We start from the raw sequence: 16,803 nt of genomic DNA, 5'->3' as shown, positions 1-16,803 counted from the left end.
TGTCATGACAGGACAAGAGCCAACGGGTAATAATTGCTGCGGAAGAAATTCCATCTGCGTGTAAGATAAAAGCTCTTTCCCTTGAGAACGATTAACACTGGGAGACGTCACCCACAGAACTAGTGGAATCCACCTCACTGGAATTAGTCCAGGCTGGGCTTCACAGGGCCCTGGATAACAAAATCAGTGGCCCTGCCTTTAACAAGAGGCAGATCTCCAGAAGTTCCTTCCAACCTAGATTGTTCTGTGACTCAGTATGGTTAGGCCACACAACACAGCACCATGCTGGGAAGCCCAGACACTGCTCGAAGCCAGCTGTAACATACACACGGTCGTAAAACATTCTTAACAGATACTACTGCATCTAGGAATTAACAGTATGCTGTTAACAGGACAAATTAATCAGCGTTTTACAGCTTCCAGCTCCAGCACTGGCTCATCTGGTGTTGCTTCAAACACTCTAACGTACCTTTGACTTTGAGGACACATTTCTGTTCTTTGCGTGTCATTCAGCCATAGTAAAGAAAAACAAAGAAAAGCCATTCTTTATACAGGCCACAGAGAAACTAATCTGAGGGCCACAGCTGACATGCAAGCAGAAACTTGAGACTCTTATGTTAATACTTACATTCTCTAACCCAAGGAGGACCAAGAGTGGGATTGTTGTCATTCCTCCTTGGATCCACTCTTCTAGAGAAACAGTACCATCATGATCATAGTCAATTTCTTCCATCATTTCATGAAGGATCTACACAGTTAATGAAAAATCTCATAAAATCCATATTCTAATATAGCAACTTCTTGTAAGAACATGTGCAGATCTCCAATTCCCTCATCCGCATGCAAAAATTAAGGAAAATATTATTTGTATGGCACCTGTAGTAAAATGAATACTGACAGTTCAGAAAATGAAGTGTTATACTCCTATTTACATTTTATTATCACCCAAAGTTCCCAAACCAATTTGTGTCCCCTTGTGTACTTACTATGTACAATACAAATAAGAGGTAATTACTTTAAAGAAACTTTCAGACAAACCAGATGGTTGTGTTATAAATGTTAATTACTACATGCACTGAAGAAAAACCTTAAACTAGCAAAAATGTTTCATAGATCGGATTTCATCAGAAAAAGACTCATAAAACTGCTAATTGACAATGTACAGGGGAGCACAGAATATTATTATTTCTATCTTACTAATATATAGAATCACATGTTGACATGAAGTATCACAAAATGATTAAATGCCATCTCTAGCAACATTAAAAATTTGTGGCAAAATGGATACTTACTGGACTCAGTTCAGTAACATCCCATTCAAGGTATTCTGCAACATGCATCATTTGAGCAATGATATTTTCCAGCTCCTACAGATGAACAAAAAAAAAATGATACTATTTAATGCAATATTATAAACACAAATTCTACTGCAAGCAACTTATAATTCAAACATATTGCATTCAGTGACACTGTTTCATCAATGTTCCTAATGAAATGTCCTTTACAGTGGAAGCTGTACACTCTTAGGTGAATCCACTTCACTAGCAAAACATCAGGCATGGATCGCAAAGCATGCAGGGAGGTGAAATACAGCTCCACAACCAAAGGACAGCCTCTGGGTTGAAAGTAGTAATAGATTCTTCCTTCCTAGTTGATCATTCGAGCATGGGTTTCATGATCTGAAGTCCACCCTGTGATATAATGATGTAAGGTCCTTTAAATTCCAGCACTCTAACAAACTATTTTTTTAACAGCAAGTGTATAATTCACAACTTTCTAATGGAAATAAGGCATAAGGATATATACCATAAGGATGGTATAAACTAATACAGAGATATTTTCTTACCCTTACAGTGTTGGCATTTCCCTTGATCACCTATCACTAGTGCTCTTCCATATTCATGTATACAACTTGGTTTGTAAACACGCCCAAATGCTTATCTAGAATCATTCTAAATTCTCAGGTGTATTGATTATGCACTAGTTACCTAATTCGTATTTTGTATTGCCTAAACCTATGATACAATATTTACTTTATACCTCTGTATAACTTAGCTTCCCTATTCCCATCACTTATGGGAATCACCTCCTCTTTACCAATTCACTCTATGGTGTCTTACTTCAGGGAGATACAAAAGAAGAAGGGGAAAAAAAAAAAGAAAAAAGAAAGTTGCCAATAAAATACTTCTTTCTGTTAGCTAAAAGAAAACAAATAGTTAAATTTTTTAAATGATTGCTATATCTCTGATTTTCCTTCAAACATTTGGTTGGGCTACTCCTCAAAACTTTGTCCTTAATATTCTTAATAACAACATGGAAGTTCTGACATCTCTCCACATACATCCACTGTGTGACTCTCACACTTTCCCCTTTTAATGAAATCTTTACAAAGGGTGCTTTCATGCACATCTCCCAGCAGCATATTAGAATTTTAGGAATCATATTAATGTATCCCCTACAGTAATATGATTAAAAATCAGAAGACTATAAAATAGGACTCCACAACAGCAGTGTCAGCATTTGAAAATTTATAGAGTTGTAGAAGCAGCAGGTTAATGGAAAAGAAAACTGAAGAGTTACTTTCAAAATGGGTGACTTTTTAATTGACTATAATTTATACTGCTTCTATTAATTCAGGAAGAATATAAACTTGATTTGGCTTAATGTAGTTTTGTATAGGTATACCATTATGACATACTCTTACAATGCATTAAAATACATAAATAACATTACCGAACTATCCAGGTATCCATTCCCATCTGTATCATATAAGCGAAACATAACTAAAAAGGAAACAAAGAGAAGGAAACTCAGTTAGAAAACATAGTAACATTATTTCCTAAAAACCAAAAAAACCACCCAACCCACCCACAAAACAACCAAACCTGAGTTTCAAAGGACAAACATTAACATTTTCCTTTAATGATCACACTAACTGTAGACCCACCAAACGTTTTGTATTATGCAAGAGGTTCGCTCAGCGACTACCCTGCCACAGTTGCCTCCAACAAGACATATTAGGAGGACAGTGTAATTGCACCTTTTCCACATAATCACTCGAGCAGCTAATTTGGTCTGTGAACTTAATTCTGGTTCCTTCTAGAGATGATCTGTATTCATGAGGAGTACCACCAAAAGGCCCTTCTCTGTCATCTCACCAAACATAGGGTAATACACAATTGGTCAGTCAAATGTTGATAAGCCTGCTGAAGTTACAATGCTATCCTACTCCTTTAGTTGCAGCTATCACTATTCAATAGTGATATTGCTTTGGAAATGCTTTCTGACCAACTAAATGAAACAGAGGATTATTATTTGAAGTATCTAATCAGTCAAATCCACTAATAAACATTCTCACAGACTGTCAACATGACTCCTCCCAGGACCAGATTTGCTTTATCGATTTGAAAATGTATTCCCAACATTTTGGGGAGCCACCTAGACAATAGCTGTATTTTGACAATAGCCAGAAAGAATATATACTTTCAAGTTTGTATCATTACTTGATTCTAGCCACAAGAGTGGGTATATCCACCATCACCAAGGTATTTCAAAGCAGCTTACTCAGCTGATCATATACTGCATCAGACTGCAGAGCAGAAAGAAGCCTGAAGTTTTGGTAGGAATACTGTTGAAAGGCTAAAGATGAAAACCAGAAGCCTACAAATACCTCACTCTTTGTCCCTACTTTCTGGAACAGTTTGTCAGAGCTCTGAAATCTAAACACTACCCCCTTCAAAAGTGCTTTTTTCCCCCCTAGATCTATTTCCTAAGGAGAAAGAAGAGAGCCCATATACAGGTGGTTCCAGGACACTGTAATGCCTTGACTGATAGCAAAAGCCAAGCAATCTGCTTATAAACTGTCTTATCAGATGTCTTTGGAAACATAACATATGACCTATTCAACAGTGAACAATACCACTGCATTGGATCCACAGCAAATGCTGCTACAGTCCAATAAACTCTGCAAGCAAAGCTTATCACAGTTTTCAGGAAATAATATAATGAGAAATGAGAGGAAATTCTTAGCAATTAGAAATTAAAGTTCAGAAAGAATTTTATTATTTTTGACTTACAGCAAAACATATTTAACTGATACACGAATTGGTTTGCTTCCCTTATATCCCTCATCTTATTCGCATGTTGTTCAGCTAACTGTGAGGAAAAAAGGTAAATACTATATGTCTCTACCACTTCAGCAATTTTTGCCACTATATTGCACTACTCTTAAGAGCTATAATATAAGATTGAAGATATTTACTGTAGTACATTGTTTCAAGCTACAAAGGTCCATTATTCATTAGTTATAGGCTAAGAAAATCTACAAAAATATCTTTCTTTGCCTGTGAATTACATAGCAGAAATGTTTCAGTGTAAAACAACAGTTAATGCTAAAAGCCACCAGAGATTGGTACTGTCCCTGCGAGTACACCTTCTACCAAACCTGCTCAGAGCACAACAGCGAATATTATCCAGCAAAGGTACCATTAAGCATTCCGTTTCCATAGGGATGAATCATTTCATCACTCAGTGATAAAGTTCAAATCTTTGGTTCTCCCTCCTCCTCCTCCTCTGTGATTGTAATGCTCTGGTTGAAAGAATGTTCTACAGTTATCACAAAAGCAAGTTTTAGCATCTCCCTGATCTTTACCCACTCCAGAGAAGTAATGCTTACAACTTTTTTTCCCTTTAACATGAATCAGTAGTTCTAATCAGTCACTTAAAAACAGACATTAGCGTAACTGTAACTGCTTCACCTTTGTAGCAAACAAAGTCTCTCCAATTACATATGTATTAGGTAGTGAAAAGCCTCAATCTGTGCTATTGGCTAGACTCTGAAAAACTACGCTACTGGTGTGGCATGCAATCTCTTTTCTATTCACACCCTGCTAAATATTCATGTTCTTGCTGATTTATGCACTCTAGGAGAAAAAAACAACAAAATTATTAAAATAACTGAACAAAAGTTCTGATGCAAACTACAGAGCCCAAGTCAATCTTTTACATTTATTTTCCCATCCTTCAACTGATAGCACTGACTGGCCACTCAATTTCTATTACTAGACTACATACCTTTTGTAAATAATTAAAAATGTATTAAAATAAAATAAAATTACCAAGATGAGATCAGTTGCTGCACTACTACATTTTCACCTGCAACCTCTGAACTTCTAATCTTGCATATGACAAAAAGTGGCATCCCAGAAATTTCCAAAGTTCAAAATTATGTTCTTTTGAGAAGAAATTGGGGAATTCATTCTCAAAAACACATGCACAAACAAGTGCTCTATGCACTTCCTCTTTTCACCAGCACATGTACTTTGAAAACTGTAGGGCTTGTCACTCTCCACAGAAGCCTGAGTGTCCAAGAACTACATAGCATAGCAAAAAGACAGACTATAACTAATCATACTACTGCAAAAATACAGAAGAACAGCGTGGCGTTCTTGAAGCTTCTGTTGGTATGGAAAGAACAGAAACAGAGTAACTTGGGGTTATTGATAGTCTTGATAAGAGAAACTGGCAAAAAAACCCACAGCTCATGGAGGTTTTTCTTCATAATCGCGGAAAGAACTTTCAGCACTTGTAAGCATATTATGTTTGTAAAGCTACGGTACCTGTGGAGGTCGTATGCCTCCTCCACACCATTTATGTCTAATACCCTTCATACTGCCTCCTGGCACAGGTTCAAGAATCATAGTGTGGACACCAGCAAGTAAAGCTTGGTACATGTGAAAACAACATGGAGAGCAGAAACTGGTTTCTATGGATCAAGTCTGCAGGTTGAGCCACAGAGCATGAAGGTACTTAACAATATAGCCACACCTTGAACTATTTGCATTATGACCTTAAAAAGAGAACTTAAATTCTTTTAGTGTTATCTCTGCTAGAAAAGTTTGGGATATTCTTTATATTCAGGCCACATACAGTTTATGAATAACAGATATTCTGAGCATGTCAAACAGGTTAGGTTTGCAGTGCTTAAGACCTCTAGAAATAGATTGTTAATAGGTTAGAGAATCCACTTATCTGCTGGAATATTTGTCAATCTATGAAAATCCATAGATCATATAGATCCGAAAGCGAAACATTATTTCCTCTTAGTGTATTTTATCTTAAAAAATCCTCCAGCTTATATCATATTTTATTTGAAAGCACTGCTTCCATGTTCTGTTTGTCATCAATCAAGTTTCCAAACACTCAGCTATGATTCAGAGTGTTTCCATTTTTGTCAATAGAAAAAAAAAATCATGATTTGAGATTAGTATTAATATTAATGTTGGCAACCCTGGAATAAGCCACCCTTTCTTTTTTCACTCCACTGCTACTGATTTATAATTTACCTTATATCTACCACACCTACTGCTATACAATTATTTCAGACAAAGGTTTAAATTATCCCATTAATGTATAAGGACAATTCAACTAAAATCAACAGGGAATTCTGCATTCTAATAGTACAGTATAAGCCAAAATTTAGACTCTAGAAAGTGACAACATGTGGTATATTTCAACTCTGTATGACAAAGTAGAAAATAAACCTATATAATAACCATGACTTTAATTATATGTAGTAAATGCTAATGATCTTGAATATACAGAACATGTAAGTACCGTACATTTATTAGATATCGCTTCTAAATCATATAGATCATCCACCATCTTTTGCCTATGCAGTTCCTGTTGCCAGAAGTTCATGGAACATCCCCTACACTAAAATCATCGCCTGCTCCTCTGTCTCTCCCCCTTTTCATTGTACCAGTTCCTGACACCAGGGGACGCAACTGATCTCCGTTTCATGCTATGGTTTGTGCACAGAGCTCTTCAGAGCTCTGATAAGGCTTGTGTAACTTGCTACCACGGAACAGCTATTATACTGTAAATTTAATTCAATCCTAGGATCTTAGTTTTCCTATGCTTGTGTTCTGAATACACATTTATGCATACATCCTCATATTCTAATCACATGATACCAAACTGGTATTACCAAACTTGGGGACAGCTCCTTATAACCTTTGCTGAGGCAAAGGTGTAGGTGAACTTTCTTAGAGTACAAAGTTGTCATTGTAAACTAACTACAGGTAATGAAACATCAAGATACTTCAACAATATGCGGTCATGTAACCTTGTAATGAATTTCTCATTCCGGCAGAAGTAGCCTACTGTTTGCATTTCCTATTTTCATATTGATTTCATATTGAGTAGTTACTTTCCATATGGTATTACAGTCTGATCCTAAAGTTCTTTTATAGACAGACCAGCTATGTATACCCAAGTACACTTGCTCTCAGTAAGGACTATATGATTGGATTGACTGTTTATCTATCTGGAAAACTGGCTTCTAAAATTCTATACTAGGGAAACACGTGATTTCTTTCTTTTTTTCTCCAATTCGCAGATCAAACTGTTATTTTTTTTAACAGGTAGAGGCATTGGGCTTTAATGAATCAGGCCCCTAATTAAAACAAATCAAGTAATTTCTAACTCCCAGTGTCAAACACTCATTCCCAACAGTAGTACATGACTTGGATCATTCTTGGCTTTTCTGTATTTACTAGTATTATAGACCCGCAACCTGTATTAACAACTATCCTTTGTTTGAATTAGTTTGTTTTCTACAGATTATTCACCACTTCTGTATATCTCTATCTCTTCAGTATATTTCATCTGTTTTTCTTAGATCTGATACTCATCAAGAGACAACAGTATAGAAAGGATTATTTTAACAGCAGATCCTTACTCCCCATCTTGGCATGTGCTACATAGAATTTAGTTAAAATCTCATGAAATTAATACTATCAGGAAGAATAAAAGATCATTTCTGCAATAATGGTCACCTAGAACCGTATTTTTATAATGCAGCTACTCAAAACTGAATCTTGAACTCAGAAAATTTAGAAACAGAATTCTTGATGACTTATTGAAATAAATAAATAAAATTAACTTGAAAAAGAATATACATTCTAGTTTGTCTTCAGGTCTTCCTCTTTCTAGCAGTGACAAATAGCACACAATATCTTTCAGCTGGATCATGTCTGGTAAATGTAAGTTGGCAGGAGTAGGAGGTCGGGATGTAGAGGTGCCTTTGTTAAGTCTCAGACCTGGAAATAACACATAGCCTTTGTTACTTGTAATGTATGATGTAAGCAGAAAATGAAAACATAACTCTTGCATATATGCATCTTCATTTTATGTGAATCTCAGATGCCTTCTTAATTTAAATATAAATGTGACGTTTTAAACAATTCATGTTCATAGTTTATCCAGCAAAGCCAGAATTAAAATGATAGTCAGGTTTTAAAATTTTATACGGATAAAGCAAACTATTGAAAAAAAAAAAACAGTCATGGGAATGGCATAACCCTTTTTTTCATTTTCGTTGATCTGATATCTTTTGACTACCAAAAAATTTGGTTAACATGTTTATTCTACTACCTTACATGTTAATTTAAGTATTAAAACAGTCCCTGCCCAATGCTGCATCCACTTCCTTGTGCTCATAGAAGCTTCATCTAACTTATAGACTGATACCAGCACAGTAACTGAAGATGTTTTAGTGACAAAGAAAACTCTGATAATACCCAAGCGTGTAGTCTTTCCAAAAACACAGCCAGATGCGTGTCAGAGCAACACACATTTAAAACATGGAAGTCTCGACCACAGAATACTACGAAAATAAATACAGAATTTAAATAATAGTCATGATAATTGCTCAAACATTGTGATCAAGAGCAGTTCCAGTGTACCACTTGGAATACAAGTTTGAACATTGCCAAACTTTTTGTTTCAAAAGAACATTAATATAATTGGTCCTGATGATATTACTGGAATCTGCAGGACTAATAAATAGAGGAAAAAAAGGGGGAAGGATAGGAGAACACAGAGAAAGGAGTAATAATACTTTCTTTACAAGTTTGTTACATTTCTCACTGACTTTAGTGATGTTAAAGATGAAACTTTACAAAAGGATTTACTGTTTAAAATATCTTCTATAACTGATTCAGAACAGATTCATCATTGCACACATAATCTGCATACATAATTTCTCTCATCCCTTTGTCTTGGACAAGTTAATTACTATAGCAAAGGGAAACAGAACTCTGGTGGGGTTTTTTCCCTGTTTTTATCTTGAAAAACTTCATTACAATCTCAACACATTTTCAAAGGTCTACTGAGGTACACATGCTAAAAAAATAATTCACTACATAAGAGAAAATTGGCATGCAGAAAATGTATCTTTGAATCAAGTTCATGTTCATGGTTTCAGGCAGATAATAAACACTGAAAGTAAATATTTAAATTAATAAAAAGATTTAATAGGGCAATGTTCTATTAAATAAGCTTGTGTGTTGGTTAAGTGTCCTTAAAATGATGACATTTTATAAATGTTAATCAGTTAAGAAGCTAGCTTTAATCACACAATTTACACAAATAGTTCACATTCCAGTCTTACATGAATTTTATGCACAGAATAAAAAGTATTATAAAACTTGGGCTAACTCATCTCAAAAATGTATAGTCCTGAAATCCAAATGAGAAGGCATACAATTTCAAAGTATCTTTTAGCTTATCATCAGCTGCAAGGTACAGATTAAAGTATTACTTCTTAATCAGAGGTGGGAGAGGGGTGGCTGCAATGTGCTGACTTACAGATGACTTACGGTGCTGCTGCTTACCTGGCATCTGTTTCCATCTCTCTTCAGACACTTTAACTGAAAATACAATTTATAAATAGACATGAGTGGACCAAGAAACACCAAGTAAAAAAACGGACACATACCAGAGCGATTTATAAACCCTGCTACTTTCCTTGTGATTTTCTCTAGCTCTTGTGTACCTTTCCATTTTCCAGAAGAATGTTAAACGTTTCTGACAAATTTATTTCCCAGTATGGTAAGTTTTTTTCATTATTGGTAACACTTAAAAATTACTAAAAAATCCTAAAACAAAGGTTTCCGTAATTTTCATTTGCACATCAAAATGCACCAATGCACACTTTTTCCCTTTAAACGTTACAAATTATAAAGACGTAACATCTAGTTTAAATCTCATGCAATTGAATTACACTATGAACAGTATATTTTCAAGCACAAATAACTCTTGCATGATGTGAACTGGATTGTCTCTCTGAACATGCTTGGATGTAACAATGTATCAAACAGTTCTTCTGGTATCACACTACTGGTATACACATGGAAGATTACTAATCTGGTCTCACATTACACTATTGCTGATGTCCTTACTAACAGAAAGAGATGAAAATTAACTACAAACTCAGAAAAGTGAGTGAAGGAGAAAAAAATTTTAGGAGGTAGCATTAGAGTAAGAAACTTACCATACAGTTTAAACAATAACAACCATAATAATGATTATTATTATTATACCACACATAAGAATAAAATCTATCAGAGAGAATTATAGTGAAAGTGAAGAAAGCTGAGTACGGTCTATACTGGCCAGAATTTACCTGTAAATCTGGCAGTGACCTAAAACCAGCTGTTATCATTTCTACATATGAAATGTCAAAACCATAGAAATATACCACAAGAATGATAAAAGATTATTTTCTTGAAATAGTAGTCAGACAACATATGTAAAAAACACAGCATAATAAATAAATATGCACCACTAAATGGTAGCTGCTATTGGAGTTATCAGGCAAAAAGTGTCAAGTGTAAAAGATTACAAATTTTGGTGGCTGGTACAGTGCATGTTTATTGCTGATGCTACTAATTGATGAAAACATGACAAAAACTTCAATGAAAAACTAAAAGTAATGACAGTAGAAATGAAATTGTGCTGCTGAGACTTCATAGGCAACAGAATCTATATTCATAGTTGAAAAAAAAGCAACGCTGAAAATTTAGGACATCCAAAATACACCCTGCAGCATACAATAAAGAATACATTTAGACATGCCCTTAGAGATTCTGTTGCAAAGCATCTTTAAGGGCAAGGAACTGAATCACTGGTCTAAATGACTTGCCCAAACCAGTGAATAAGTCATTATCAGAGCTGTAATCAGCAACAGAAGGTTTTGAATACTCCACACAACTGCTTACACCATAGTCTACAAAGCCTACTGCTCTGCACATGGAACCGGTCTAGATAACTAACAACAAAAGCCCAAGAAGTTGGAAATGTACTGTCTACACAGCAGGTATTTGAGGGACAAGATGTGTCCATGGCAGTTCTGATTAGAAAGGATAAAAAAAATACCTGAAGAATTCAATTCAAATGAAAAAAAAAGAAAATTTATATGAAGAATCATACCCTCAATGTGGTATGCAAGCTTTGCTAGCATAAAGAAGTTTTTTCATTTAAGTCTAATTACAGTTAATGACCATTATAATATAACAGAAGACAATAATATAATATGGGTTTTTTGGTTGGTTTGTTTGGTGTTTTTTGCCAGAAAATACAAAGCTAAGAAGTGGAAATAACAGGTACTGTAAACTTAAATAAAGAAAAATAACTGAAACCCATCCATTTAACACAGTTGAGAGTGGCATGCACTAAAAAGAAAAAACAGGTCAACTCAATGGGTGATATCTGAAAGCCTATAATGAGTGTTGTACACTGAGGTATCTATGGAAATCTAGTGCTTGCTATCTGCAAGAAAAGTTAGCATTTCAGCTGGTAGCACTTGGACCAAATTCACACTTCTGGATGAGTTGCAATTTGAAGACACCTAATCTTCACATAAAGAATTCAAGCAATTAAGTACCCATCAAACCATCTGGTAACTTACTCTAAGCACTTGATTATCCCAGCTGTTCAAAACACACAATTTATTTCATTAAATTAGTCTAGCTTCTGCTTTTAGCTACTGGATTTTGATAGAGTTCCCGAATTGCTAAAGTGCTAAACCAAATATTTCAAGTTAAGAAGGTAACCTTAAATTTCTTCTGCAAATTTTCTGTAAACGTTTTATAAAATTTTTTAAGTTGACAGTTTTTAACACTATTTTGCATGGAAGTATTTTAACATGTTATGTCCTCTGAACTCAAAATTACATATAATAAAAATGTTCAGTTTAGCATGAAAATTTCACACTGCATTAAAGAAGATCTCTACCTGGGAAAAGAAATACTGCTAACACTTATAGGATGTTTAAAATATCAGTAGCTGATAAGTATGTAGCATTACTAATAGCAGTATCACACCTAGACAGCTAAGAGAAGCAGCAGTAACTAGGCACAGAAGCTGTAGAGCACCAGCAGGAGCCTCCTGCATGAAGCTCTGAAGGTTTCTAAGTATTTACACATTAGAGTAGGCAGCAAGATCATGTAACCATAGTGATCTGATTAGCATTAACATGACAAATACTGTCCACTTGGTGTCTCAGCTGCATCATTATTGTGAATTAAAGATGAAACCACTTAATTTCCATTTCTTTTCACAGTATTTCTTGTTCATGGTTGAGTTAGCTTCTGCAATTTCACAAACATCAGAACAAAAAAAGAAATACATATACCTTAGAATTCCATATATTTACAGCTATGAGAAGTAAAATAGGAGGGGGAGGGAACTTTCAGCTCTTATACTGTGATTTTATTACTTACCTCCAGAAAGGTGCTGGGGTTTGTTCTTTATTAACGGGCTGCAGTGAGAGATTTTGTTGCTAAATGATGTAAAAAGATGCTCAATGAAATCATCTGGCAACTCTGCCTCCAGAAAAGTCTTCATGAACAGCTTGAACCCTTCTAAATCAATTGTCTAGAGTGTGGGGGGGGGGGAAAAAAAAAGTATTCTGAATTGTTCATTTTGCAAAAACTTTCATACTAATCCATCAAATAATATTCTGTTAACAAAAACCTTAGACTGTCTTTGAAAATACTGATTTCCGAAGATACAGCCTGGCATAACTATTCTTGAAAGTGACTGATTATTCAATTAAGTATTGCTACAATAGCCCAGAGCACAGTGTAAGACAGCCCAGAGTAAATTCAGAGCACTTGTATCAGAACCCCAAAACTAGGTTCCATGCTCTCTAGTTTCTTGATTAGAATATGGCTTAACAACACATACAAAACTGCAACCAAAGGCACCTACAGAGCTCACAGGGATGTATCTAGCAAGTCTTAGTTTTTCCCAAAATTAGGCAGACAACAAGCAGGGGATTTTTGGATGCCTAACTCAGGGAACTGAAGGTCTCCTGTCTTTTCCTAGGTGGCAACATGTTTTGCTGGTATTTGTCAAAGACAAACTAATTACCATGTCTTAAATAGGTTCTAATAGTCAAATGAGAGTGCTGGGACATGCAACATTACTTACAGGGAAAAAAAGTTGTTGATTTGAAACATTTGTCATTTAGTTTAATTTGGTTTTACTTCTGCCAGCGAAGTAAGAACCGATTAATGAAACTTCATTGATTATTTCTCCTGGTAAGCCAGCATTGTCTGTTTTAAGTAATAAAATGAATCACAGAATATCTAAAGTTAGAAGGGACTTAAAGGTCATTGAGTCCAACTCCCTGCTCCTCACAGGACTACCTAAAACTAAACTGTATGACTAACAGCATCATCCAGACGCTCCTTGAACTGACAGGCTTGGTGCCATGACCACTTCCCTGGGGAGCCTGTTCCCAGTGACTGACCACCCTCTCAGTGAAGAACCTTTTCCTAATGTCCAGGCTGGACTTCCCCTGATGGAGCCTCACTCCATTTCCTCGTGTCCTGTTGCTTGTCACCAGAGAGAGGAGCTCAGCACTTCCCCCTCCACTGCCCCCCTTGAGGAAGGTGTAGACTGCAATGAGTTTGCAGCAATGTAAGAGCATTACCATCCCATTTTATCCTGCTAATATAGAACCACTAAAGATAAAGGTGTCCTGAAACATAGAGAGACCTCAAGACAATTTTAGTTTTATCTCAGAAAAAACTGACACAACTGCATACTTAGCAATGATGCTACTCAGTTATGTATGTGATATTAAAATAGCTTATCAACCATTAATCTGTAAAACATAACTGTTTCTGTCTTTGTTTCTAGATCAAACAGGACAGCAACTTTTCGACATGAAATAATTAAGGGATAAAGCCACATCATACCACAAAATTGACTTGAAGAAATTTCCCCATGCTTCAGGGAAGACTCCATTTCTCCATAGAAAACTCTAGTGTAACTCCTTTAGTTCAGCACAGTGAATGCAGCATTAGGAGGGAAAAGACTAGCAAGAAATCAGCTTGAAACCATGCCAGAAAAAGAAAACTGAAACTAAATTTTCAAAGTGCCTCAGTGACTTTGGAATCTGAGTCACAGCATAAATAATTTTTATACTGACTTTAATATATCATTTCAAAATTTTGGAGCAGGGATTTCTCTCCCCCTGCTTTTTTTTTTTTTTAATATTATATTTAAGAGATGTAGAAATTTTATGTCCACAAGAAATAAGGTGTTTTCCATTAAGGCCAAGACCTAACTGCCCCAGGGTAATGTTTTAAATGTGCATCACTGTCCTTACGAGGGACCAACAACAGAGATTGCAAAATTTGACTGATCTTATGCAAGTCATTATTATTAGGAATGCAAACTTGGGAAGAGGGTGTCTACACTGAGCTTCTGATCCAGAACACTTCATTTGAGAAAGAAGTTCAGTGAAATCAATAAAATTCTTACCTATTGAACACAAAAATAGCAGAGACTGAAAATAAAACTGCCTCCACAAGGCTCAAGCTAGGTGTAAAATGGAAATAATCAACTTGGACATGGACTCACTATCTTTGTCTCATCACAGAGTTTCAGCCACTCTCTTCTACTTTGGCAAATCATACACTGTTTCACTCATGCTACAAAATTTATGTTTTTCCTCAATAATAAAGTCACTGGCATTTAATTCACTGTTTATAAAATATGAAACCACAATGGCAAAAGGATTTGTATCAGCATCCAAGTAAATCAGTCATTAGTTTACATTATATAAATGTATTTTTTATCTGCAAGCATAACAAATACATTAATCATTAAATCAACTGACTTTAACAATGTGAAATTGCTTTGTTAGATTCTTCGTTAATGAAACGTGTCTTAGCTATTTCACTAAATTACATACAAAGAGGGATAACCAAGTGAAAAAGGAAAACAGAAAAACAAATTATAATCCCATTGAAGTTAAGGTGCATGGATGGACATGTAAAATATTACATAAAGCTTTTTTTTATTTACCTTGTCTGTGGATTTTATGTATATACTGCTAAAAATATTCCTTGAGTTTACAGCTAACTCAGATTTTTAAACTGCTGTCTTAGTGACATTGGTCCACCAAGCTGCCAGAAATAACTAAATCCCTAATGCTATTTTTTTTTTTCTATTTATGGGCTCAGAATTATGCCTGGGTAGAGATTTGGATTAATAAATAAGGTTAAAATTATGTGTTTCTTTCTCCCTGAAGACTCTCTTCAAGATGTTCAAACTTTTCAATATTTTCTAAAGATGGTCAGATTATCATCTACTCCAGTGTCCTCCAAAGCAAGCGTTCCACAAACTGCCTTGTAATTTCTGGCCAGGAAAGATAACAGATATCAAAGTAACACATGACTTGGCTGCCACGTCCATTTATTGTATTTGACACCCTGACTGCCACTGATTAGTGTGCTGAGCAAAGGAAGAAAGAAAGTGGGTGCTTGCTCTATAAGGTTGTTCTACAGTCAGATTTCTTCAGCTGAAAGTGCTTTATCCTCTGCTCTAACATGCTCTGAGACCTGTATTCCCCAGGGGAGTAGCAACATTCATACAACCAGAGTTAGGACGTTGCACATCCAAAACCTTTCAGATGATGCTGAGAGCTGGTTAGGAGCTGGTAAGTGACTTGAATACATGTATCAGAAACATTTATATTAACCCAAAATGCAGATACAAACCCACATGCTCTATCAAAAGAATGCAACAACAGTCATGCCTAAAGGAGACCTATGCGTAGAGCCCCATGATTAGGTTCTTGCCTCTATGAAAAAAAAAACCACAAAATCTGTGATTCTAATACTCTATAGCTGACAAACATTTTCATTTCTGCTTGGTGTAGATTATCCTATTAGAACTGAGCCCTAAAGTAATGAAGTCTTTTCCAGAAATTTGTTTTTGTAAATGTATATACAGTAAGTAACAGAACTGAGCTAGACTACAGCAGATCTAGGAGTAGTTTAGATTATCCATCTAGCTTTCCAATGAAAAAGCAGTGAGCTTTCAAAAAAAGGCTCACTTTAAATTGCTTTCACTATCATAGCCCTCTCATTGTAATATACATAAGCTGTTACATAACTGTAGAAAAATTGAGTAATTTCTTAAAAAAAACCCTGTGAGGACAACTGTAGAAGACTTATAGGTGTTACAGTATTATCACCAAGTAGAGGTTTTAGTATTGAGTATGGTTCATTTAGAACAGAAGACTTAAAGATGCAAAACATTTGCTCAGCTTAATTTAAAATAACTTTCACAGAAGAGAAAACAATATACAATATTATAAGCATTTCCCTATTCTGCAATTATACAGTATTTTTCTTTTTTCCTTATGGAACTTTACCCTTCTAAAATGCTTCAGTAAGTAACTACCCTTCCTCCAATTACTAGCATTTTCTCCCAACCCCAGCTACTTTTCAAAGGACCCACACAATGCTTTGGTAACCAAAAAGACAAAAAAAGGAAAGCAGAGGACATTAATTTTCCACACTAACATGGATCATGCTCACTCTGCTATGTAAACCACAATATCTTCCTTTTAAATCCCACTGTCATATCAGAATTTCTCAGATGAAAATTTCAATAAATTTTGGTATGGTTTGAAAATAATTTATTTCTGTTAGTGAA

General features: G+C 35.3%; 1 protein-coding gene across 6 annotated transcripts in view; it reads right to left on the bottom strand.

Moving 5' to 3' along the window:
- The window catches only part of DGKB (diacylglycerol kinase beta), a 366,387-nt gene that overhangs the window by 258,491 nt on the left and 91,093 nt on the right, over positions 1-16,803 (bottom strand). For all 6 annotated transcript variants that reach the window (XM_069774198.1, XM_069774191.1, XM_069774183.1 and 3 more), the window contains 6 exons: positions 12,567-12,720; positions 9,678-9,713; positions 7,962-8,102; positions 2,734-2,783; positions 1,293-1,367; positions 629-748 (listed from right to left, as the gene is read on the bottom strand). In XM_069774198.1, the coding sequence (XP_069630299.1) occupies positions 629-748; positions 1,293-1,367; positions 2,734-2,783; positions 7,962-8,102; positions 9,678-9,713; positions 12,567-12,720 (576 nt within the window). The remainder of the gene's footprint in view (positions 1-628; positions 749-1,292; positions 1,368-2,733; positions 2,784-7,961; positions 8,103-9,677; positions 9,714-12,566; positions 12,721-16,803) is intronic.

This window comes from Haliaeetus albicilla, chromosome 2 (assembly GCF_947461875.1).
Source record: "Haliaeetus albicilla chromosome 2, bHalAlb1.1, whole genome shotgun sequence".
NCBI lineage: Eukaryota > Metazoa > Chordata > Aves > Accipitriformes > Accipitridae > Haliaeetus > Haliaeetus albicilla.
This window is presented reverse-complemented; position numbering and strand designations above follow the sequence as displayed.